The 27405-nt window shown below is 42.3% G+C and overlaps 1 protein-coding gene across 1 annotated transcript; it reads right to left on the bottom strand.

Moving 5' to 3' along the window:
* Positions 1 to 9914: 9914 nt before the first annotated feature.
* LOC128457158 (protocadherin alpha-C2-like) lies at positions 9915 to 27189 on the bottom strand. Its single transcript, XM_053441723.1, has 4 exons — positions 24649 to 27189; positions 22288 to 22346; positions 18808 to 18893; positions 9915 to 10231 (listed from the first exon to the last, which is right to left on the bottom strand). The coding sequence occupies exons 1-4, from the start codon at positions 27187 to 27189 to the stop codon at positions 9915 to 9917; spliced, it is 3003 nt and encodes a 1000-aa protein (XP_053297698.1).
* Between the last annotated feature and the right edge of the window lie 216 nt (positions 27190 to 27405).

The raw sequence follows: 27405 nt of genomic DNA, 5'->3' as shown, positions 1-27405 counted from the left end.
TGCTGCCCTCCAACACACTCTGTCCTACTCTGTCCTGCCTTTTTACCCCCTCTCTCTCTCTCTCTCTCTCTCTCTCTCTCTCTTTTTCCCTCTCTCTCTTTCTCTCTCCCTCTCTCTTATTTCAGCCACTATCCTCCTACCCAGAATTCATGCATCCTGATCTACAGCTGGGTTGAGAAAGAGAGCAAGGGAGAGAGGGAGAGAGAGAAAGAGAGAGAGAGAGAGAGAGAGAGAGAGAGAAAGGGAGAGAGGAAGTGACTTGCATCAGTGGAGTAGGGACTGTCTGTAAATTATCGTGCAAGTTAAAAAGCAGGAAAATGAATTGACAGCTGTGAATGTATACAACACTGCAGTCTGTTGGGACAAGTTAATAATTTAAGAAAATGAAGGGGAAATAATTTTTGCCAAAACTATATTTCCTCAGAAGAACCCCAATTTTTTATGCTGAGTTTTAAAACCTGATTAGTTCAAGTATCTGAAGACTCTCACTGGTATTAGGAAGAATTCCTTTCGTGTCTAGCTTGTTTTTTATTGGCAGTGGTTCAGTTGTTGAGGTTAAAATGTAAATGGACTGAATTTGATCAGTTGTCAAACAAGCACTTTGTTTTGTTCCACCGAGAGGGTTTGTCTGTTTGTTTGTTTGTTAGTTAGTTAGAGGATTATGAAAAACTACAGGAAGGATTACCATGAAATCTGGTGGAAGGGTGTGGTCAGGGAAGAACCCATTAAAATGTTATGTGTATCAAGATGAGGGGGCGAATGAAGGAGTTACGTTATCATTGCGAGATTTAATAGCTCTCAACATTTTCGTTCATTTCAAAGTGAATAATTCATGGATCTTGATGAAAAGAGTCAAGATATTTATGACTGTTTTGGTGCAGATCCAAATAAAAATCAGATACTAGTGAATTTAAATGTCTCTTTCATAAGAGGACTGTTGGCTCTTGTTGGAGGTATGCTCTTTCTGATTCATTATTATGTTGGACTGTAGAATAATAAACATTCATTTATTATTAATTCAGTTTTTGTCAATATATTTCTACATAATGAATGCTGCCTTGCCTTTGGGTTTATGGTCTGAGGTTGAATTGTTCCGTGTGAAATATTATCAGACCGTAAGCGACACCACTGTTATGTATCTCTGACAAGACTCACACACCTACAGTATAGTTTGTTACACTCACACTGATTAAAGAAAACAACAGAGGTTGAATGTAACCAGTACATTGACTCAAGTACTGCGCAATGTTGCTCTGTTTGTATTTTACTTGAGTATCCCATCCTATTTAAACCTTTACTCAGCCATATATTGTAACGTCCCATTTATTTGAGTCAGTTATGATGAGGATTCATATTCGTGAAAGAAAATATAATCAACGGATTAGTTATGTTATTTTAATAGTTTGAGATAAGCTGGTTCCAGAGGAAATTAATGAGTTACCCAGCAATATATAAAGTAATTAAAATCAGCAGCAGTCAATCTACACATTAATGCATCACTGTTATTATTTTCCAATAACACAATACACATTATTCTGAAATAGACTACGGTACAAAATGAATGCTTGCAGTATTGGTACTACTAAAGTTCACTAAGTACATTTTCTAAAATGTTGTGGCTATGTTCACTAAAGTAAATAAGATCTGAGTATTTCATTCATCACTGGTAAATAAAACAAACATAAACAATAATAGAAAACTTTGTATGCTGGTTTAAAATAAATAGACAAATAGATAAAAACATGCAATTGATGAAAAGGGCTAAATTAATCTGAATAAAACAAGGCTTCACCTGTTGTATAATTAAAATATGATACCTTTAACATTTTATTCCCAAAACAAAGTATGCATAGCTAATAGAAATTATCTTAATGCAGTAAATCCATCAAATATAAATTGCCTGCAGTGCATGGGGAATTTAATCTTCCATTTTGAACCTCTCTGTGTGTATATGTGTACATGTGAAGACGCCTGTCAGTAATGACAGCACTGAGTGAAACTATAGTCCGTTCAAACTGCTCCGCTGGGAGTTCTGTCACATTGAATTCATGTTCTGCTGCAGCAAAGAGTCGGGGAGTTTCTTTGAGGAGTTCTGTGAATGCAAAAATCCGGACAAACTAACACACTGTCACTGGAAACTGCTTTTTAACTCCATGATCTAAACAATTTTTATATATATTTTGAATTTACTTATTATGATGTCCCACTTTAAGCTATTCAATTTACTGAACCAGGCTCACCTGTGTGCTTCAGATAAAAGAAAATCTGCACATCTAGTATTCGATTCCTTGTAGTAGATAAACAGTGTTGCTGACATGGATTTAGAGGCTGTCCCTCAAGTCTATTGGCTCTGATGGTTCTTAAGAGGGGTCACCCATCGATTGCCGAGATAATGTCCTCTACGGATAATTGCAGCTTGAGAGCTCAGCTGCCATTGTGCTCTTCGTAGAGCTTTACATGCCAGCGTCTTTGGCAAACAGTTGTATTCAGATGGAATCAATATAAATATTGACATATGAAAATAAATGAGTTTCATAGTGAGAAATCTCAAATGGTAACGTTTGTGCCAAAACGACCATTTGGAGATTAGGCCGTACATATCTAGACTAAAACCTCTCTTACTTTGCTCTGCTTCACTTTATTAGAACAAGATGTGGCACAGCTAATATTCTGATGTTGTGATATGGATTACAAGAGGTTTTAGGTTACAACTGCACTAGGGGCTTCAAGTTATTCACGCTACAATTTAATTAAAATTGTAAAGCAGACCTGTAATCTTTTATTTATGTTGTGTTCCATCTTTATTTAATCTAACCCACGGACATTTATAATAATACTTACACATCTGCATAAATCTCACAAGGTAGGCCTATATACCTTTATATGGATACCAATATTATTCATATAGACCATGTATTTGCAGAGATATACACTTTTAATTTTGGGCATGTCATTTTTCGAGCAGGGGCTTGGGCAAATTAATCAGCATCATTATTTAATTCAGTAACTCTCAGTAAATGACAACAGGAATAAATGTTAATATCATTTCCACACTGTTTATTATAGGTAGAGATCTTTTATTTAAGTGGCATTTGACAGTAGTTATCAGTAATGAATGAAAGGAACTGTTCCTGCATTGTAACAGCTTCCTGCTGTGTTCAGGAGATTGCACTGATATTCCATCACTGCAGCTCTGGGGAACTCGACGGTGACTTTGTGAGTGTAGAAATTCCTCCATCGCCTGAAGGTGATTGCACAATATTGTATCAGAGAAAATGTGCTGTGATGCCTTAATAACTTGGCAAAAACGTTTTACTGTCACTGTAAAGAAAAAGAAAAAAAAAATACTTGTATTCGTTTGAATAGCTGCTATAAAAGTGTATAAATATTAGATTTCAGTTTCTTTCACTTAGTTATTACTTTTAGTTGTTGTCCCTATGTCCACAGGCGAGGGTGCACATAGCACCAGCACAAGCTTTGGCTGTTCTTCCTATGGTCCACCACTAATGCAATCACACACACACACACACACACACACACACACACACACACACACAAACAAAACAAAGTAAGACTCAACCACCAAAAACAGTGTATCATTGAATTAACAATGAAGTGAAACACATTGTCATCCTTTAATGGTCATTGAGTCAAAAAATAAATGTCAAGCGTAGTTCTTAAAGAATTCATAATAAACTAGATTGTTCTTGACTCATATAAATAAATAACAATTATAAGCCACAATTTCCCATGAGTTTAATAAAGGGGATTTACACTCATGCACTCATAGTTTAGCTATTGTTCCTTTTATAATTAGAGATTATTAATATTTATTTTTTTAAATGAGTCATGACTTCAGCTTGTTTGAAACTGAAAACACCAGATTAATGGTTCATTAAAGGATAACACGAGGAACCACCATGTTTACTGCAGGGACACTAGATTCTCAACAGCATAACATTATGCTCCATGATGAAACAGCTGACAAACTGATAACATATAGTTAAAAAACTAGTTATATTTTATCTTGCCAGATCATATATCTGTTTATTGTAGTAAATGGTATAATGACTGTTAGTAGAGAGTTTGGCATGAAAGCATTCACTGAAAATAGCCTAGTACATTTGCATGGAAAGACATTCATAGTTCGATTTATATAATATTTTAAGTTTATAATTAAGTTAATGTTCGCAGTTGGGCCGAAGCAGGTTTAAAATATTTAGTAAAGTTTAAAATATTGAATGTAAAAACTAAGTCTCTTGGGTTCAAAGCTGCATTTATAAACATGACCACCGAGGGGCAGATGGACATCACCGCAGATCAGACAAAGCTTTTTAAATGTGATTCCAGTTTGGAGTTTGACACATGAGACAATTGGGAATAACAAATAGTGGATTACATCATCCTCATATCAGTAACTAAAGAGATAAACTGTGATTGTACTCTTTTTACTATTTACCCCCCAGATGTATTGTATTATTAAAGAAAGAAGTAAGAGACAGAACGAAATTAAACACAACTGCAGTTTTGAGCATGTCTTCCTGATATAAGTGATGAGTGTGTGATAAATACGTTATCATCTGTTTATTGTTACACTGTCCCATGTCTGCACATTTCCTTGGATCATGTCAGTATTGACTGCTTAATAAAAAACAAGTTTTGTCACAAGGATAAGTTCTCTCACAAACAAGTATGATAAACTGCTCCTTCAAATTGTTGTACAATAAGTGAATACTAATTGTTCTGTCTATGAATAATGTGGGTCAGTTGTCAGTTTTACCTTTGACCAGTAGGTGGCGGTATCACTGGAGAGATCACTGACCAAGTTGGAGTAAGGGAGGTGGATTTCTCCAGGCCACAGACAGATGGAGCCCTTGTTGCAGACATCATCAGATCCAAGCTTCTTAGACAACATTAAAAACTAGAACTCCGTGTTCCAGTGGAGGAAACGATTAAGTTCCAACACCCTGTCAGTGTGTTTGAATCCCTGCTGAAGTCTGCAGACACTGACTCTGGCTTCTCCTCCTCAGTCATGAGGTCAGTTGAACGACTGATGATCTACCTCCTCAAATTTTACCAGTTGTGTTAACACTAGACATTACATTCTGACATCCTGTTATGTGATTCATGAATATGTATCTATTTTTTAAACACATATTCTAATTTATATCTGATAACTATATAATCGAGTATGAAGGCCATATAAATGAACAATATATTAGTAATATAATATATAAGTCACATTATTATATGAATGAGGAAAATCGTAATCAAATTTTTTTTTTTAACAAAGTTCTGATTTTATTGACGGAAATATTGAAATTCAGCAATACGAAAAGTAAATGTTAATAAATAATGAAAAGTCATTATCAAAGACATTTTTTAATTATTCATATTTCTTGGGAGCATCAAGGAGAACTCATGCTCACTAGAGATCTGGATGTTCCCACTGATAACCCCACAGTCGACCTCTAACTTTACAACCTCCACAAAAGAGGCAATTTCATCCAAGTCTGGGTCGTTCTTCCTTCAGAATAGACACAATCTTTCAAAGTCCTGATACTTGTGATAAGTTGGTGCTGATGTGATTAAGTATTAGTTTATTTCTAAAACTTATCCTGAAGTATAATGAAGCAAAAAGCTCCACATCCCTCATTTTAATACAGGAGATAGACTGATCCTCGGTTGTCCCCCTTCTGACATGACACATACCCTAAAATTGACTTTGACTTTATACTTGTTATATTAGGACTTTAATCTCAAAATCTCCACCAAAAACGGTTTTATTTTACGAATCATCCTTAAAAACGTTCTCCCTTTTCTTCCAAGCTTGACAAAAGTAATCAGCTTGAAAAAAACTTCCCTCCCTGAAGCATGGCCCAAGTTTTTCATGATGGTTTTGTACATGGAGTACACCACCCGTGTCCTCGTAGATGTGACAATAGAAATATCTCATACTCAATACTAGACTTAATATTGCCCCAGAATTCGACATCACCTTAACACTGCAATGAAATCCACTCCCCACACAGCTTAAGATATTTAAGAAAAACTTTATTTGTGACTTAGAAACAAAACACATCACCAGTTTGATGAAATCATAAGAATCACTATTATCACCTTTACAATGAGAAGCAGGTGTACAAAAAAGTTATGAACAGATCTGCACTGTCACAGTCGCCTGGCATGTGTCACATCCAGCGACTGAAGAACATTCACTATACACAAGCAGAGAATACATCAACTTGATTTTTTTTAATACCGTTTTTTATTTATTTTGACGTTTTTTTCTGTGTTTTTGCAAATTTTTTTATTTCTCTACTGGGCAAAGAATAGATATGGAGGGTGAGTAAATGATTTCATTTCACAACAGTGTTTGTTTGATCATCGTTCCATAGCTTAACACAAGTTAAAGTTTTACTTACAATGAAAAAAATCATATGGGGTAAAAACAAAGGCATTTCTCAGCATAACACATAATAGCATCATGTATATCTATAAGATTAAATTCATTTTCAGCAGGATAAAAAAATGTGATTCTTTCAGATTTTTCCACAAATGACTGTTCGCAGTAGAGTACATGGACGTATGCGTTTATTCATGTGTGTATGGATGATAGTGGGTCTTTCAACATGTGTGTGTGTGCGTGTCGCCTTTGAGAATGTGTATCAGAGGTATATGTAATCCAATACGCATTTCGCAGTGGAAAAACATATCTATGTATATATATATCATCTATATAATATCTGTTTCCTTTTGCTTATAACATGCAAACAGCCACTTGGTGATCTGACAGCACAGAAGTACACCTGGAGGACGGGGTTGGGGGGAGCGGGGAGGGAACGTGTGCGGGGGATTGAGCCTGATAGCAGCACCTATACACTCCTACTGTGACTGGTAACACGATGGGTTTTTATAAAAAAGGAACACTGAGGCGAGATTTCACGACACTTCCCATCATGTTGATGCGGTTCCATTACCCACCAGTACACTTTCTGAGCACACCCTCCAGTGACTGATCTCACAACGTCAGGGTCGTATAAAGTCGATCGGCAGGCTTCTCTTTGACGCGGCACTTCCACAGCAGCCCTCGCTTCCAATGTTCATGTGCAGCGGTCGAGCAAAAGAATGTATCATTTAAGTCCTATTAAAAATGTTCCTTTCAAATGTTAATGCCTCTCAGTGGAGCACCGTGTTTCTCCTCCATTAACTCATAAGATTCCACCCTTTACAAGTCGACCACCATTCCCAGGGCTGCACTTCCCATTGAGCGTGGTTTTATTTGACCCAAGTAACTCAATTGTCACTAATGGCTGACACAGGAATGACTGGAGTACCGCTGTGCGTGCAAACGAGGCATGACTTGCCCGATCGTGAACGTTGGAGCAGCACACACAACACTACGATGGCTGCTTTTCTTTCTGTCTTTCTCTTTCTTCCCGTCTCTTTTTCCGCCCTCTTCATCCTGTCTCATTACGTCCGGCACAGTTTCAGAGAACCCGTCAGAACTCCTTACAACGTGACACGCGAGGACCAATGCGAAAGATGACAGTGCTGTCAGCGAGCGGCGATCAGGAGAGACACTCTGAGGCTGAAGCACCTAAGCTCACTTGAACTTGAACAAAAGATGTGTGTGTGTGTGTGTGTGTGTGTGTGTGTGTGTGTGTGTGTGTGTGTGTGTCTATGTGGGTGAATATTCAAATGCACTAATGCTGCACAGTTCATCGAGGGAGAGCGACTTGAAAGATGGCATCCGACCATGTTGATCTGAAGAAGCGGGAGTAGAGGGGAGGTAAACGAGCAGCGGGCAAAGCGAATCCTACAAGCACTGAAGCAGTTGAGGCAGTGGTGCAGGGCTTGAAGAACGACTATTTAACATTCAGAGACAGAAGTAGAGGGGATCAGGCTTGAACAGAAACGAAGCGACAAGCAACCTTCCTGTGTCCCAGCCATATAATACACTCCCATATTCAGGGTGGCACTGGCCTTTAGTCTTGGATTTTGGACTTTCCAGAGAGGAGGGGGGTTTTCTTTTAGGATAATTTAGTCGTATATATGTGTGTATGTCTGGGAAATACGTGTGTGTTTGCTTGTGTGCATGTGTGCGGTAAGAGGCAGAGAAAGTCAGTGTGATGTTTGTGTTGTCAGCGTGTGTCAGACTGGGCGTGCTGATACACGGCGGGATTGAGACCCCCCCCGACGACCTGTGCCATATTCCAAGAGAGGAGTCAAGGTCAGTGGCCGGTTGCATCAGCTGCACGTATAGGTTCCCTAGTTATGTCCCGAGTAGCCACTGATCCCGGTTCACGCACTGCTAAAATATAAGCGGTAGCACCACGAAAAATCTCTTACAACATAACCTCAAGTAACAACTAAGTAGTTAAGCAAGCAATAAAGCAGGTGCAAATGATACAAAGTCACACAATTGCACTCACTAACAGTAAAGCAGGAGTATCTCCCGCACACTCTTAATTTTTTTTTCTTGACTAATCCCAGGCCACCTTGCAACCGAAAGGACATTACCAGTGGTTTTGACCGTTTATGTCCATTTTCTACAAATTAGACATTACTGACTAATAGAGTCTTTCCTTTTTAAAGCAGAATCTGCTGTAAAAAATTTACAACTTCTGGCCACACTGTTTGTAATCAATCATGTTTTCTGTGGCGATCTGCCAAAAATGACCTTACTGGGATGGTGCAGGGCAGTTTTTAAACTACGTTGCACTCGAGATTCATCAACATGTGATGAAAATATAACGTTTGCTGCCGGGAACTTAGGTAAAAACACATTGGAATTCCCCAAATTCCCATTGTTGTGCTTTGGAAAGTTGCAAGCAGTGATGTTAGTTTTTAAATGATTTGTAGAGAATGGACTAAAACATAGAAATCCTAGTATTGTCCTTCAAGTGTCAAGTTTGGGATCTATTTATCAATCCTCATTTTTTATTCCAAACTACTACAAATCAAAGTGGTTTGTTTCCATCAGCATGGTAGTGCTCTTACTGCTCAGCTACTCATCTCAAATCGCAATGTTCTAACCATAGCTACAGCTGTAGAGTAGTATCCATTAGTCCGGTCTAAGTCAGTAACTCGCTAACTGCAAAAGAACCAGCAGTTATGCAGCCACTACTGTATTTTGTACCTTAACCTGGGAACGAACTTGCGCATAGTTGGTGCAACCCAGTCCAGGTCCTCAGCCTCTGCGATGTGCTATGTTACACTGAAACAGAGCTCTTTATCAGAGAGTGGTCCTGTTCGTCTCAGCCACCTCGTTCTCTTAGAAAGGTGCTAATCTCATGGTACATGTACTGTTTTGTTGTTACTTTTTCGTTTTTCTTTTTTTTTTTACAAAAGACCATAAGGCCTCCATAATACTAAAGACGAAAGCCTCTGTTTCATTTCTTTAAGTTTGGCTTCATCTTCACCTCCAACTAGGCGAGTCAAAAAGTAAGGGGGGCTGCATATAGACAGAGACGCCAAGGCGGGCCACCTCAGCTGACAATGGTCAGATACAAATCGTACACCTTCTCAGGTGTCTTTGTGTGTCATTATACAAAGTGGGAATCACGGCAGGGCTATTCTAATCTGATAAATTGCCTTCTATTTTAATTTGGTCCAGCCTTCCGATGAAATCTAGAGCATTTGTTGTTGTACCATTTGTTGTACCATAAACTTTGGCCGAAGTGGTGGGCCAAATGAGCCAAGCAAGGGAGACGAACATTGGTTTTGCAGGTTTGCATGGTGCGGGGAAGCCAGGCCTGGTCTAATGAGGGTTTGGCCACTGTACAGTGTCTATGCAAATATGGTGCAAAGAGAATCCCCCGGTTCTACAATATGCATTTCGATTTTTTTCTGGTTCTGAAATTGGGATGAAAGTTTGTTGGTTGCTCTGTTTTCAAATCACTCCTTCTCCTCTATTCGTCACCGTCATCCTTTCCTTTATCCTTCTTGTCCTTCTTGTCCTTCTTCTTCTTTTTCTTCTTCTTGGCGTCGTCCTTCTTGCCGAAGCTTATGAAGTCACCCTTGTCGTCCACAGGGCCCGCGTCCTGGCGGATGGAGATGATGGCGGGGGATCCGGGGATGATGAAGGCTTCGGGGGGAATCTCTCCGGGCCTCATCATGGGCATGGGCTGAGGGAGGCCGTAGCTCTGCCCGGCGCCGTATCTGAAGTGCCAGCTGTTGCTGTCGACTCCAGCTCCCACCGGGGGTGACAGCTCTCCACCATCACCGTCTACAGAGAATATGACAGAAAACAAATAGTGGTTATTTTGTTAAGTATACACACGATACATTTATTCAACAACCAATATAACCAGACTGCTCCCTGTGAGGAAGTTGAACATAATGTAAAATAGAGCGATGTGACTGTCTGTCGAGAGCTTGATGATAATACTGGTACCACTCGGGCGGCTGTGGCTGAGAGGGTAGAGCAGTCGTTCTCCAGAAGGTTGGCAGCTCGAATTCCAGCCGATGCTGAAGTGTCCTTGGCATGGGCTGAACCCCTATTAGCCCCTCATAGATGTTGAATGCACTAATTGGATAAAAGCGTCAGCTAAATGACACTTAATGTAGTGACTCTTAAGTCTATGGCTCAAGTCTGTTTGGTTTGCTTTGCTGAAAAACATACAAACACCCAGCGTTTACTGGCGTGTGACAAAACCCTGCATATAATTGCTAACCTTGTAAAAGAGGTATCCAACTCATGAGGACAGGAAGCAGGAGAAATACTCAGCCTTAGTAAACACAACCAGCATATGCAGTTACATACATGTGTGATTTAGTTTGACCCGTTCAAGTCAAAGCATAAAAACAGTTATATCCTGTTTTATTAGGTATTACCCAAGCGAGTCCATTGTGACAAATGCATCATCACTGCACACATTTTAGTAGGTACAGATGAAAAAGGGCCCAATCCAAAGACTCAAATAAAGATCAAGATTAACTGGGAAAAACTTGTTTTCCCCCTCCAACCCCCTTAATGCCAGTAGCATCGCACTGTGATCTATGTTACAATAACTGCTCTGCTCGTCATGGGTTGTTGCTTACTTGAGATGGTCCCAAATCTGACACAGGCATGTGAGGAATGATCAAACTCAAGCAACAGCGAGCAGAGAGATCGCCTGACAGTGAAGCGATAGCCACAGGGAGTCGATATTTTCAGTTCAGCCAAGACCACAGGAGGCAACACTGGAGGGTACTAACCTTTAAAAGCAGGAACGCTAAACTCGTATTTGTATTTTTGGATGTTTGGTTGCAACATAATCCTACAACCTCATATGAGGCCAGAGACTGGGATTCATTAGTTTTCAAGTACAAATGTGACAGAGAAAGAACCCAGAAGGCGATTGTAAAAAAAGAAAGAAAAAGAAAGAAAAAAAGATCATCATCAGCAGATAGGATCTATTTATGGGACAAAATATTATGTAAAGTGGTAGTATGACGGCTATTAAGGTGAAAAAGTTAAAAGAGGATTTTTGATGAGATGAGGAGAGAAGAAAAGAAAGAGAAGGGAGGTAGGAAGAGAGAGAGAGAGAGAGAGAGAGAGAGAGAGAGAGACAAACGGGGTGAGAGATACTAAGAAAGAAGGGGGTGGGTGGGTTTTGAAGACATGGTGCTCTCAGGCCCACACCAGTTCCCGCTGCGCTGACCTACTTTCCGTCTGGATTTTATTTAGATCAAACACAGAACCATGCAAAAAGATTCTGTTTGATTTCTTTTTTTTTGTCATTATCGGCTATTTATGAAATTGCGGGAGTGTTGAAACGGTTCCAACCGCTTTCCCACAGGGAAGTATACAGTATTCAGAAAATGCACAGTCTCCATATGCACACTGTCCCTCTGAGAATGAGTCTCATCCTGTTCGAGGATGAATATAAGAAGAGTGGATGTAATGGACACCCCTGCACTTGTCAATAGATACAGTGGCTCTGCAGGACCGCAGCTGTACAGTGCATCGACTGGACACATTTAATAGGCCGCCGTTATTTTATTATTGAGCCATGACTCACTGCAAATTTATCGTGCGCTGTACTAAGTCGTGCAGATATGATGCTGTAAAGGACTGACATTAACCTACATTAAGATATTTGCATATGAAAGACAAGAACATGACAGAATAAAGTATTTTGTCATAATGAAAATCCAAATTTAACCCGGCTTTGGTTTTTAAAGTTTTTTACCTACATTTATTAAAAAAAATTGACAGTTCAATTATTTGAATATGTTCTGATAAAACAACAGTTTCCTATCAAATGAGACATTACTAACAATACTATCTTCTTCTTTTGACGGTCCCCTGGATGGAGATGGATAGTGACTTTGTCTGATAACAGTCCCAGTTGGTGCATGTACTATAAAGCCATGTCTAGGCTGTACCACTCAGCGGTTCTCTGGAGAACATCTAGGCTACGAGGGGACGTGGGAAGAAGCAGCAGAAAGTGGACCAATGTCTTCTCATGAGCAAAAAGAAATGGGAAAATGAAAGTGAAATGTTCAAAACCATGTCCCCTGGCCTCTTAGTGATTTGTTTGACTTGTTATAAATAGACCGGTAAGTAATTATAGCATAAGTTGGTCATTGGTGTCTTATAGTGTATCTTTAAATATCATATGAGGTTTCTAATTTAAGTATAATTTGGTACAACTGTGTCAAAGAGTATTATATCTTAGGTAATGTGTTTTCTCAAGTTTAGTGTAATTTGATATAAAGTACGACATGTTACGTCTTATTAGAGTATAGCTGTGTTTGTTAAATATATAAAGAAGAACATCATATTTCTAGTTTTGTGTAATTTCACTTAAAGTACAGCTTGTTAGGTCTGTAAAAAGAAAAACTGCAGATAATTGGCTCGGGTAATTTAGCTTGTTTCACAATTATTCCATGTCAGGTGTTACCATGATTACCATGATACCATTAGTCAAGTCAGTGGTCTAATGCTCTAATACTCGTCTGTTTCTGAGGATTATGACATTTGATGGTATGGTCTGTCTGTATTTAATCTGGGTATTAAATCCCAGAGAGAGGTTCCAGTGCTGGAAATGAGTCCCAGTCAATCGCTATTAATAGTGGGGCGAGGAAGATTGCTTGAAATAAACTGAACAGAGAGCCGGTGAGTATAAAGTTAGATGTTTGAGGCACACTGCGGATGAGCTTATTGAGCCGGTGATGCAGTGCTGTAAACAATTCACCTCCATTTTATATAACTCTCATATCGCTTCCTGTTACCTGAAGCTGCTGTTTAATGGCGATTTGATGCTCCGTCACTGTGCCTGTTAGATTATGGATTATAATGTTTCCCGTGCACTGTCGGATATGAGAGGTGAACAATGGCAGACAAACAGTCTTAGTTCTCCTGTATAAGATCCTTGCATTTGACTGTTCTCCATCTTCACTCTGAGATCCCTGTGTGGATCCCTTCTGCAGAAAGCCCCTATTAAAATACTTAAAGACAAATTTCGTGTTGCAGCCCCTTGTAGTTTCTGATTCCATCACAATTTGGTGTCGGACGTGGGATTGCACGACTGGGCGCATCAGGACTGGTTGTCTACATCTACGTTTCCAACCTCAACCTCCCCAAAAGGACGGGTGAGACGTGGGGGCCGAGAGCTGCTGTGATCTATCTGGTGAGAATCTGAAGCTGTATTTTATAACGGCGTACATAATGTTAAGGAGAAGTTGGGTTAAGGGGATGGGATCCCAGACGGGTGAAAGCCCTGTAAATATTTAACCAAGGTTTAGAAGAAACCTGGAAGGTAGACTGACGAGGTACCTTAGAGTTTGCTAAGACCACAACCACAGAATGATATAATACTGGTTAGTGTTTGGATTGTGTGAAGCAAGACTCCAAGTGTGCAACATAAACAATTTTCCTGAGGCATTAGGATTTAGATTGGTCAGCCAGGATTTTATAAAATGTATTAAGCAAAAAAAGAAAAGAAAGGGAAAAATCACCAGTGACCAAGTAATTATAAGAGGAAAATACTATTGACTATATTATATCGGGGGTATTACATTATTTTAAGGATGTTTATATTACTATGTTTCCTATTACTCCTTACAAAAGCATTTTGGAGATTGATTGAAGACTTAAGGTAACCAACACTAAACATAATAATTCTTTTAAGTAGGTAAAAGAAATGTAAAGATTTGGATAATGGAATTGATCTGAGTATTCCTAACATGAACTTCATGTGAAGGAACTATGCTGACACAGCACTAAGCCAGATACAAGTGTGGATGAAAAAATGTGGGTATCCAGCTGGTGGAAGTTTTAGTATTAGGGAGCTAAAACAGCTGAGACTGAAACTAGAGGAGAAAGAAAAAGTAAGTCAAGCCAGAAAAGTAAAACTTACATTTCAGGCAGATAGGAAAGTATGCGGAATGTGGTGAGAAGAATTGCATCAAAGGGAAGGAAAACAAACACTGACAGGGACAGATGACTCCTCACAAGTGTCTCAAAGTCTCAAAATGCAGGATTCCGACCTCGAATCTGCCCCGCCGAGAAGACGACAACCTGAACAACACCAAAGTCCACCACAAGCAGATGTTCCTGCAGGCAGGAGCCCAGGCTCAACAACCTCCTCCACCTAATAACGTCTCAGCATCACAACGTGATGCCAGAGCGGATGCAGCAGCGAAAGCAGCCGCTTGCCAGCCACTATCTGTCTTACACATTCTCTTACAGGTCGACCACCCCCCACGGCTCACTCACAAGAACTCCGACTTAGAGCCACAGTGGAGGAGCGTGTTCGTTGGAGGAAATGTGGCTGCACAGATGGGTTGTCAAAGAGGCACGCCCTACCCCGACGACTGGACCACTCCATGAGCTTATGCCCAGTAACTGGGTGGTAGTGAAAGACCTTAGGCGGGAAAAGTTGTCAACATAGACGCCGGACAGGACCGTACCCAGATCCCGCTAACAACACACACGGCAGTAGAGGTCGCTGAAAGGACAACGTGGATTCATGCCAGTCACTGCAAGAGAGTTCCAGAACCAGACCATCTCTTTTCTGTAGTTGTGCATTCTCTTATGTTGTCATAAATGACAAAAAGGGGGTGTAGTGGAAAATAACTAAGTGTGGTTGAAACCTATTTTGTAGTTGAAAAGTTAGTTTTTGCTGACCTGTCTAAATACTTATATAACCTGTCTAAATACCTTATGATCTAAGCTGTGTGTGTCCTGAAAACTTTATGACCTTTTTATTAATTATTTACTCTCCACAGAACTGAATTTCTTTCTGCTTTAACTCCAAAGGAAACATATGCAAATCAGTTTTCTGTGTCTTGATTCCTGTCTCAAACTGCGCCTACAGAACCAGCTCATGTGAGAATACAGCAGTAACATTCACAGCGAGCGAGTGGGCATGTTCATGACATTTCTATCAAAACTGGATGAATGCAAAAATATATCCGGATGAAGAGGAGGCACCAGACACAAACAATAAGCAGACAAAGATGTCAATATGGAAAGAGAACGAGATTCAAGAGCTCTTGGCGTTAGATGCTGGACCCAATGTGTCTAAAATCAGCTTCATAGAGAAATGTGTGTAATATGACTGGACAAGCAGCCGTGATAGAATACGGTTTTCTTCACAGCAGTAACACTGTGCACTTTGCAGCGTAGCAGTGCATTTTTGGCTTACGTGCAGCTGACGGCACTGCAGCATTTCACATGCCTATGCATGAGCATCTGAGCGCAAATGTTGTGTTGCTGTTTACCGTTTAATCAAGTGACTATTGTCTCGTCGTCTTGGGACACCCCAGGGCTTTCTGCACTGGCTGTGACAAATTAGGGACCCTGACGTTGTTAATTAAGAAACCTGGTCCATGTATTCATTTGAGGCCTGTGTATGTGCGTGTGAATAGTTCATTCACAAGGAGCGGTTCATGTCAAGAGTTGACACATTTCCGAGGAGCTCTGCCTCCTCTGTGCTACAGCTTCTCTGACCTGGAGGATTATTTGTTACTCTGCGGTGGCTTCACATTAGCCAACATTTCACAGCGGATGCGTGTCTGAATCGGATTATGGTGGAACCGCTGGTAAGCAGGACAGTAACGCTCCTTGGGAGGAGGTTGCCATGACACCTGGTGTAGACATGTGGGTGTTTGAAGCCTCATTTCGTGTAACCTGGTGTCCTACATTCAAAATAGCCCGTGTTATTTCCTGTCTAGTTCCGAGATACGCTCCCATCTACAACCGTCCCTCTGGTGGTTTGTAGCACTTGTTCAAATCTGACAGTGGTGCACGCGGCACGTCGCATCTATTCTGCATGAGACACGTCCACCGAAACCAGTGTTCCCTCTAAATTACAGCCTGCCCTCTTTTTCTTCTTAATACCTGCCCTTGCAGTGTCCCCGTCCCTTGCTCTGCCCCCCCCCGTCTCTAAATCTCCCATTCAGAGATATGACCGGTTGCCTTGGAAACTGCCTTCGCCCACTCCCTGCTGATGGAGGGTGCGGCTGCTGCAGCAATCTCTCCGTTAGACAGTGTTGCCAGGCAACCGGTCACATGGCGTTCCCTAGCAACAACACTACCGCAGGAACCTGCCAATCCTCTTAACCTTCCTTCCTCCATCCCCCCACACCTTCCTTCTTTTTTACCCCCCCCAAGTACATCTCCTCTGATCCCTCTCTTCAAAATTGCTTTTAATTTGACCGGATCTCTCCTTCTCTCTTTTTTTCTCCACATGACTTTCTCACATGACTGATAATAGCTCGTCTCCCCCTCCGGCATCAGACGAACGTCTCATCTGCACCACAGGTCACTTACATAAACACAGTTGTGAGGGTGCTGCATTTAGATGCATCACAGCACATGAGATAGTTTCATTATGGCAAAAACCTGCAAGAGGATCAACCTGCCATCCGCTAGATTTCTATACATTAGCGCTGAGCCACTCCTACGAAATGAATTCCTGATGCAACAATGCACCGATGCTCAGGCTGCGGTGTGATATTCTTCTTGAAGACAATATTTGAGCTTTTACGTAACCAGACGCGCAGGTTTGTCACATTTCTCTGCAGCAAACCAGCACAGAGAAACAGGGAACTGGTGCAACAGCATGTATCTCGAACAATTTCCCTGGCAGAGAGAGAGAGAGAGAGAGAGAGAGAAAAGCCTTCACATGCACACAGTGTGTTTGCAGACGACAGTGATACGGTCTGTCACTGGCTCACTGAGTGATTGACTGTGATGTTAGACGTCACCCTCAAGTCTGCACCTATGTTCTAATTCCTGCAGCTGGACAGGAAATCAATGAGCGGCAGCTGGGCCAAAGAAGGGAGGGCAGCACAATTTTCCCTAGTAACAAAGTCCTCCAGTCAGCCGACGCCAAAGGATCCACTCAGAGTCTCGAACGGTAACAGATTTTCGTAGTCATTAGCTTTGTGCCAGTGTTTCTGTGAATGATGATGCACGAGCCACTTTGCCGCTGCACATTCTCCCTGGTCGCACCCACACTGGACAACTCGCCTCTCATTAATTAAACCGGCTGCAGACGTTTCTCCGTCTGCACCTCTCCACGCTGCGAGCTGCTTTCATGGGTCATACAGTTGTTTGTCTGTGACTGTGCACGACGACTTCAGGCTGTTGGCGTCTCCGCTAAGCTCTGAATGAGCATCACACTATTAGTCAAGACCGTGTTGATCGTTCATTTCTGTCAAATCCCCAGTTTGACCATAGTATCTGATCCAAAAGTAAAAGAAAGCTGAGATGCATTAAGCTTAATGGATTCAATGTGTTAGATGGAATCTAATGTGATGAGAGAAGATAAAACTAAGAAAAACTAAAAAAAAAACTGCTTAAAGAACTCTGAGATCTGATACAGTTCTGTTCTGAAAACGTCATGCTTCAACTTGGTATTATATGGCTAGTTTTTTATTAATAATGATTCAATGAAATGAGATAAAACATATTGATTAAGGAGCTTCAGAGGTGTTGGTAGGCTGAGTTCCTTTTAGTTTTTAACGGAGCCAAGCTAGCTATTAACATGTTTTCAGGTTTCCTATGCAAAGCTAACCATTTATTACTTAGGACATATTCAGTACTATGGTTGAATGAATACATTCTACTGCAAATCACTGCATTTCCACTGATTGTCTCAATTTTTTAATGTATTTAATCTTGTTTTCTTTTTTTGTCATTTCTGAACTGCATGATACACAAGAATGTACAGCATTGGACTGTATTTATACATCACGTTATCAGTCCTATCGACCACTCACAACACTTTACAGAACAAGTCACATTTACACAGGCATTCATACAGCGCTTAAATACACAGCAGTTTGTCTGTCACATTATTCAAATACTGTCAACATGGCTGTCAGGGCCAAGGATACTTCGTAATGCAGACTGAAGGAGCCGGAAATCAACCCACCGACATTCTGGTTACGTTTTCCCACACAAAACACAAAGAGTGATACTTTTTGAAGGTGTTGTAGGTCCAGACGTTGTTTTTTGCTAATCTATATTAAAAACTTTCTGCGATTTAAAAGGCTGATAGCCGATGTCCACATCTTTTGCTCTTCACACGGACTGTTTACCTGCGGATAACAGCCTAGTCAAACATGATTGGTCAAAACTAGAAATGGACACCAGAAGGCTCCTGTTCCCAAAATCGTTTCCCAGAATCTGTTTCAGCTATTAATAGGGCATATTACATACAGACATTTCAGTCCATCTGACTTATAGTAAACATCTCTTATTTTATTTTTCAGGCATTATTTTTGCAGATAAAACGGGCAAAATATATTACTTTATTACCATCTGTGAAGCTAACACATCCTGACTGCTAAACAACCACTCACCTGCGGCGCTGGAAACAGTGGGCCAGTTCTGGACGAGCATCCCCTGGGCTCCCTGCATCACAGAGGACTCCTCCATGTGGACCGAGCTGGAACGCAGGACACATTCAGCAAAGTCAGACGACACATCCAAACAAAATTAATTATGCACAGACCTGATTAGATAATTTCTTTTTTTCTTAATATGAAAAAAAAAGAAAAAGGACATTTTTAGCAGTATTAGTCACAGTTTCAGGCCTCGACAGCCAAGTAGCCATGGGCGAACAGCAGCTAAATAAAATGTTGCCATCATTGATTTTATTTACACCACCTCCCTGCTGTCACTTGTCAAAATGTCTGACCTACAAATGTAGAAAATGTGCCTATCCTTGCGGAAGAGGAATCAGCAGAAAGTATTTTGTGAACTCTGGCAATGGAAAGCTGCGTCTGGTTTCCTGGCAGCTATTTCTAACACCTACTGTATCTGTCAAGCCTTGTTTGGGAAATAACGGCAAACCTACAATGTGGCGACAATGACAGAACCACTGATGGGTCAACGAAAATAGAAAAATATGCATACAAGACTGAGGCTAACGCAGCCTGCATGGTGCAGAACACATTAGTGCTGCTACACAAAAAGCTGGACTGCATTTAAGAGACTATAATCTGCTGCACCTGTTGTACGATTCTTCAGGTTTTTGACCTGTCAGGTTTTAGCCACAGGATTAATCTAACAAGCATGTTACTGTATTTTATTTTTGTTTTTCCCACAACATACATAAGATGAAAATCCTTCAGGTATCCAATTGGAATGCACAACATAATGCATGTCGTGAACTGCCTGCCGTTTGTATTTAATTGCTTTGTTGTTATTTGTGCAAAAAGCAGGACACAATTTTTACTTTCAGTTTTTTTTTTTGGTAATGTGAAAACCCAGAGGGTCTACTTTTCGGAGCTATACTTTTTCATTCAACGTAGCTGGTAGGCAGACAACACTCAGAGAGACGGCAAAGTGAAAGCAGACACAGTTCATCTTTCCTGTTCTTTTCACTGACAAGATTCACTTACACTCTGTGATGTCTCATGGAAATCAATTAGAAAACCATTACATGGGGGGAAACCAGGTTCTGATGTTGCATGCTGGATGACCTTTATTTTCCCTTCAAATGGACATAAAAAAATGTTATTCATTTATGTCTCTGCCACGATGTACTGGGTAGTATCCTAATAAATAAACGCATTTCAAATGTGCTCTGTAGTTTGTTTGAAAGTCTGTGATATCATTCAATATTTAAACCTTTTCAGAAACAGACACACTATTTTATTATTTGGAGTCTTGCCACTGACACAGTTTCTGTTAAATAAGGTCCACAGTGAGCAGATGGTTAGCGTAGCATAGCATTAAGACTCAAAACGGGAGAAACAGCTGCTTGTCCAAAAAAAAAAACTTCCTGCCGCCTTATCATCCTGTGATGCTGCCGAGCAACATGACCTCCACTCAAAACCACAACTTGTAGTTTTTAGATTGATTTGAGTGGTTGTACACAAAGAATATAAAGATTTAGATATTTTCTTTGTTCAAAAGAGGGAATAATTTGAATTTTTTTTAAATACTTCTACTCACTTTTCTGCAAAGATTGTTTCCTACACTCTCAATGTGAAGCTGCAGCCCACAGCTGATTAGCTGAGCTTAGCTTTTCCCATGGAGGCAGAGTAAAACAACTAGTCCAAATAATATGAATAATCAACCTTCCACTTCTAAAGCTCACTGTGTACGATTGTGCCTTTTTAACAATTTGTAAATATTAAACACATGCACGTTTCAAACCAAGGCTGTGATCCCCCTGGGCCTCTCGCTGTAGCACGTCTCAAAATTGCAGCACACTGGCTGTGATAAATAGGGATTTGCCAGGAATATAAAATGGCCATGGATGTCCTGAGCAGCGGGAGTCTCGAGCGTGTCCACAAGCAGAGGGGCAGTTGGAATGTGTGGGAATATGACACACACAGAGAGAGGACTGGTGTTTCCTACAGTAACCGACTACACCAGGAATGTGGGTCAGTACTGTCGGTGCTACAAGCTGCAGTGTAGTGAGGGAGATTACAACACAACCGCGCACGCACGTTGGGGTTAAGTGTTAATGTGAGCCGTCTCTGGGTCTGCGTGCGCTCCAGCCATTTTAGAGATGACAGCGGCAAATTGCGGTGATGATTTATGTTAAACCATGTCGTGTTACAGTGACTTGATGACATGATGCACATTATGATACCCTGAGCACCATAGAAATTAACACTAATATCCAATTAAATCAAAGTTAGACGGACCAGTAGAGTGCAAATGTGAGCGGTGAGCATTGTTAGCATGAAATTATGAAAATTCGGTACAAGCGGCAGACATGTGGAAGAGAAACTCATTAGGCCCTGACGTTCCAGCTGTCTTCATATCAAATTAGCAAAACACTTCATTACAGACTTTATTCCAATTGTTGCATCCTTTTAATTTGTGTTCTCTGATTTGTGAAAAAGGTAATTAACAAGAAAGCTTACATGTGTAGTGCCTTTCTTACTCAGAATTAATGGATTCTTCATATTTTGTTATATTCTTTTAAGAGCAAGCACACTGAAAACACATAATTTGAAATAAGACAATACCAGCAATACAACCTTAACTTTAGAAGTTGGCCTATTATTGTTGGGGAAAGGACAATCTACTAAGTCCTGCAGTATGTGTAGATGTAGGCCCATTTACCTGGGGTTCTAAAAGCTTTATCCCATTCCAGTGTAATATTTGGCATATAGAGTGCATCTGTCCGTTTTAACACCTATCTGTGTTGCGATTTGTATAATTGTGTCAAGCGATGGGGCTCTATGGAGCTAGAGATGCTTGCAAATATGCCCAGTGAATAAACAAGTATGAGTGCGGTGTCTGAAATGTCCTCTGCTGTCCGACTTCACAACTTCTCCCCTCATCTTCAGACGGACGTGTACAAATACACGCAGACACGCCCACGTACATGTGTTGTGCGTGTGCACGCGGGGCTCTTCTACATGCAGACACTGAAGCGTGTGTGCATCTGATAATCTGAGAAAGGTCATAGTCAGCTCATTTGTCCTTCATGCTTCCTGCTTAAAGACTGTAACTGGGGGAAGCGGCGTTCAGAATGTAGATGGCCTATATAGTGTTTCACTGCAGAGGAGGAATGCAGTGCCTCCACTGATGGGAGCAGTAAACGGCTTCTCCTTAAGGAGGAGGAGGTTGAAACAGATGCTGAGGGGTCACTAGCAGTCATATCTGCTTATGATTGATACATTTTGGTTGAATAGCCTGTTCCGATTTTTTAGGAATGGCTATTTGCATGAACACTAACGCATCATCCGAGGGAAAGAGCAACATACGGGATCACTGTGGTGGTGGCACAGACTGGGCGTAAACACTACAGGAATTAATAACTTATTCCACGATGATCACAAGTTGCAAAAGAGTTAAAGATGGAAAGTGCTTACCTCTGCATCCCTGCCCTCAAAGATGCAGAATATCGCCAGTCAGCATTCGGGGCTTTTGGCTGTGCGAGCAAGAGAGAGACAGAGAGGGAGAGAGAGAGAGAGGGTGGGGGGATGGAAAGATAGATAGAGAGAGGGAAGAGTGTGGGTTTAGTTTGCTCTCATACAGTGCAGAGCCAGGCTGGGCCATGGTCTCATCAATTAATCATCATGCATATCCCAGCTCGGTACGTGGTGGGAGCACTGCAGTTGTGTCTCCCCCTGTTGCAAGCACAGAATCATACACGCATGCGTACATATTGAGGTCCACACCGAGGGCTTTAAAAAGGGCAGTGAGTGAGAACCATATTGATGGGTTTTTGGACAGACTCTCACTCTGTGGCTCTGTAAATGGGAGCACTGGGAGGTTGATGCCCTTTCTCCGGACGCTGAGGCGTTTGTACAGACTTCCGTGTGTGTGTTTGTCTACAGCTTTGAGTAAATCTATTTGCTCCTGATGAACCTGTACTGAGGTGTTTGACACTCTGATCGGCCCTCTAGTAAATTGTTGAAAATAAGGATGATCCATTGTCGCTAGGGCAACCACATCCTCTGGTTAATCTTGGATCAGTGGGAAGAGCAATCACTCACAAATGTATTATTTTTCCAATCGTTCTTTCTACTCTATTTTCGTATTGGAGGAATAAATCTGCAGGTCATATAGATATTATTCACAATATGATAGAGATTTTTGGGGGGGTTAATTATTTAAGTGCATTCTAAGCCAAACTACATGTATCTAAGTAGTGATGAATGACGTTTTTTGGCCTATATCAGGCTGCCCTATGTGTTATCATGCTAGCCTCAGGATTACGCCTTTAAATTCCATAGAAACCTCATGGGGGGAAAAGTCCTATTTTTAATGAGCTAATCTTTCATTAGCATTAATTGTGCCTGACCCTTTCATAATGATTTTCCTCATGAGCTGGCGCCGTGCATATGCACTGTGTGAACTGACTGTGAACATTGGTAGCGCAGCCAACACTGGAATCTGTCAGCATCATGTGGGTCACAGCCTCAGATCTCAAGGACACTGAGAAGGAAAATCATGGGGTCTCAGACGCACGACCTGCTGGAGCAAGTGTCCCAGATAAAGAAGGCACATGTTGTTCCTCAGCTCAGTTCAGAGGGGAGTGTTCTCAGCCGGCCGCTCCAGCCTCTGTGTGTAAATCGAATTTGCGGGGCTAAGGAACACAGGCTGGAGGTTAATTCAATTTAGCCACTGCTAGACTTGTCTCTGTGAGAGATTTTGTCATTTTAGTACTAATGTACCAGCGACTGGTACATCATGATTCAGATGATGCATCCAGGGGTAAAATACTAACTTGAGGAGCCTTTGCTTCAACGATATAATACGATAAATAATGCTATTCCACAAAATCAGGATTCACCTGTTCAGGTTAGACTCGAATACAGACTGCTTGAATGCAAGATTAACAAGAATTCAGAATTTAGGAACTACACATTTGGATTATTCTGGCGAGAAAGGCAGGGCCCAGACTTAATTTTGCTAGGTTGAGTTTGTGCCTACTCAACACCTAACAGCAGTATTGTTACATTGTTGCCTTGATATTAATAGTTTTTTGTTAATTTAGAAGGCAACCACTGTTTCACACATCCAGAAGTCCTTATTAGTGAGGAACACTGTGACACTGAAGTGAGGCACAGCCTTTCAGAGCAGGAAAAGAAAACATTTAGGGTGTAATGACAAACTCTGACACAATATTTAGTCTCATCACACAAGTGCACATCTCTCCCACTGTCACTCGGGCAAACCAAAAAGTCCTTTTCAACAACCAATCAACAAGTCTTGCAATTGGTTTAGATTGAGTCACTTAACCCCCCGACTGCTTCAGTGTAACTGTTCAGTTTAACTCACTCACACTCTCTCTCACACCCACGCACAGAATTCAAGCCCACATGCACGGGGAACAGGGCGAGTAGTGAGGAGGGCGTGACCTGTTCTCGTGTAGATGTGATGACAACCTCAAACTGAAACTCAAATCTCTGAATCATCAGAAATAACACCGGAGCCCTGAAAGGAATCCGGACTGACACTGATGCAGTGTGAGTGCTGAGCTGAACTGGAACGAGTGACTGCACAGTACAACTGGGAGCTGCACAAAGAGAATGGCTACGTGCAGGAATATCATCATCTTGCAGCAGCCAAAAAAAACTGACTAGCAATAATGTGGATGTGCTTCAAATAGTTGTTTGCAACTAAATAACATTTAATTAAAATGTGATGTAGATGCAAACATTATGATTCTCATGTCCTCCTATAGGTTCGCAGACAAATATAAACATAAAGAGTTAATGACACACCTCTGGGCAGAGTTGCAGCGAGGCATCAGGCATACTCAGTCTGCGTACAAATCCACTCCCGCTGGTGAAGAAGCGGTCGGCACCGCTGCCCCAGGTGCCACTGATGGGACGTCCCGTGTTGTAGAACATGAAAGTGTCACTGCCAGAGGTGGCCGTCAGGCAGGTCTTGTAGCAGTAAGTCTTTGTCAGGGAGCCATTCCCCCGCACCTCGATGTAGTGAGGCTCCACTTTAAGGTCTCTACGAAGCATCACATTGCTATTGGGCTGTGCCCCGGCTCCAGCCGCACCTGGCGGACCAACACTTACGCTGTTGCTCCCGCCGTCTGGAGGGGGCTTCTGTGAAACGCAGCAAGGGGAGCAGGACCCAGGCTGGGTGCAGTAGGCGTGACAGCGGACAATGGCCAGCACCACCACGGTGACCAGGAACACAAAGGTGGTGGCGCTCAAGGCCACAATCAAGTAGAGGGTCACGTTGGAGAAGAGCAGGGTGCTGTGAGGTCGGATGATCCTTTTGGGGTCCGGGACCACTTTGGGCAGCACCTCCATGACAGCCACGTTGATGGTGGCGGTGGAGGAGAGAGCAGGCTGCCCATGGTCCTTCACTAAGACGGTCAGAGCAAAGGAGGTGGAGTTGTCCTCCAGGATCCTCCGAGTGGTTCTGATCTCACCGGTGTGTTCGTGGACCTTGAACAAGTCCAGGTCGGTGGCCGTATCCAGCAAGTACACCAACCAGGCATTTGGACCAGCGTCTGCATCGTATGCTACCACTTTGGTCACCAAGGCACCGGGCTCTGCGTTCTTTTGCACGGTCTCCAAGGAGCGCGTGCCATTGCCGGGAGGGTTGACTATCAGTGGTGCGTGGTCATTCTGATCCATTATGTAGATGTAGACAGTGGCGACGCGGCTGAGCGGAGGAATGCCCCCATCTTGGGCTTTGACCTGGAAGTGAAACTCTCTCAGTGACTCATAGTCGAAGGCTCGCAGGGCATAAGCCTCCCCAGTATCGGCCTTCACAGACACATACGAGGTGACAGGGATGCCATGGTTGTTGTCATTGAGCACTGTGTAGGTGATGCGCGCGTTCTCCTTGATGTCTGCATCTTGAGCTTTCACCGTGCACAAAGACGCCCCGGGGCCATTGTTCTCACCCACATAGACCGTGTACGAAGTCTGCTCAAATCGAGGTGGGTTGTCATTGACATCAGCCACGTCCACCTGTATGGTCTTTTGGGAGGAGAGGGGAGGGTTTCCTCCATCCGTGGCACTCAGAGTGACATTGTAGGCATCAGTGGTCTCACGGTCCAGGAAGGCTGAGGTAACCAGAGTGTAGTAATTTCTGAATGACTTGATCTTGAAGGGAAGGCCTGCTGGGATCTCCAGGCTCACCTGCTTGTTCGCGCCAGAGTCCCGATCGGTAACGCTAATGAGGGCCACGACTGTGTCAGCACGGGCGTCTTCTCTCACAGGGCTGGACAGGGATGACAGCACTATCTGAGGGACATTGTCATTCACATCGACCACTTCCACCACGACCTTACAGTGTGCTGGCACGGCCCCGGGTCCCTTGTCCATCGCCTGGATGTACATCTCGTAGGAGTTGGTCTCTTCGTAGTCAACATTGCTCCTCACTCGTATTTCTCCCGTGTTAGTGTCCATGCTGAACATCTGCCTCACTCTCTCTGGCGTGTAGCTGCTGAAGGAGTAATACACCTCTCCATTTGTGCCCTCATCCAGATCACTTGCATTCAGCTTGATTACCAAGGTGTCTTTGGGTGAATTTTCCAGCAGCTTCACCTTGTACACTGAGCTGTCGAAGAGGGGGACATTGTCATTTGAGTCGAGGACTCGGATATTGATTTTAGCAGAGCCTGTTTTCTCTGGGGTCCCACCATCCACAGCACTTAGAATGATTTGGTGGTAAGGCGTCTGTTCACGATCCAGGGGCTTCTTGAGCACAAGCTCGATGTGCTTTGTGTTAAGGGAGGGTTTGTTGGATACCAGCGCGAAATGGTCGTTTGTGCTGAGCTGATACATACGAACTGAATTGGACCCGACGTCCGGGTCCTGAGCGTTTTCAATCGGGTACCGAGTTCCCGGCAAAGCAGATTCTGTGATTTCCAGTTGGTACTCTTCTCTGGGGAACTGCGGCGCGTTATCATTGGCGTCCACAATCTCCACCTCGACATGGTGCACCTCGCTGGGATTTTCGACCAGCACCTCCAGATTAATGAGGCAGGTGCTGGACAGATCACACAGCGCCTCCCTGTCGATCCTCTCATTGACGAGCAATTTCCCGTTTTTGGGGTTGACAATCACATATCGTTTGCCGCTGTTGGAGGTTACCTTAATTTTTCGGGTGGCGAGCTTTCGAATATCCAGCCCCAAGTCATGCGCCACATCACCGACCAGTGCCCCATTTTCCAGTTCTTCCGGAATAGAGTAACGTAATTGTCCGCACGAAAGGCCACAAAATAAGGAAAATATCACAAAATAAAAAGGCACATTATTCCCTATCCGGTTGCATATCCCCGCCACAGCCATTGCAAGCTCACAGGATCCACAGACGTATTAAACGCAGCCTTCCGCCTTTTTAGCTTGCAGTACCTCGCATCCCAGCACCTCATTAAGGTGGGCTAATTGGTCTCCCGGTGAATGAAACAGAAGCGGCTCATCCATCGTGTGACCGGGCTGAGGTGAATCCTCCTCAGCGCACCCATATTTCCTTTGTCCGCGATGAGCTTTTTTTTTGTGTCTCCG

This window comes from Pleuronectes platessa, chromosome 15 (genome assembly GCF_947347685.1).
Source record: "Pleuronectes platessa chromosome 15, fPlePla1.1, whole genome shotgun sequence".
Taxonomy (NCBI): Eukaryota; Metazoa; Chordata; class Actinopteri; order Pleuronectiformes; family Pleuronectidae; genus Pleuronectes; species Pleuronectes platessa.
This window is presented reverse-complemented; position numbering and strand designations above follow the sequence as displayed.

What these genes read in the sequence shown, in the direction of transcription:
- LOC128457158 (XM_053441723.1), bottom strand. Translation starts at nt 27,189, where the DNA reads ATGGCTGTGGCGGGGATATGCAACCGGATAGGGAATAATGTGCCTTTT. An exon ending in CGCTGCAACTCTGCCCAGAG is followed by an intron (nt 22,347 to 24,648) that starts GTGTGTCATTAA and finishes TTGCTCGCACAG; the next exon opens with CCAAAAGCCCCGAATGCTGA. An exon ending in TTGAGGGCAGGGATGCAGAG is followed by an intron (nt 18,894 to 22,287) that starts GTAAGCACTTTC and finishes CCTGCGTTCCAG; the next exon opens with CTCGGTCCACATGGAGGAGT.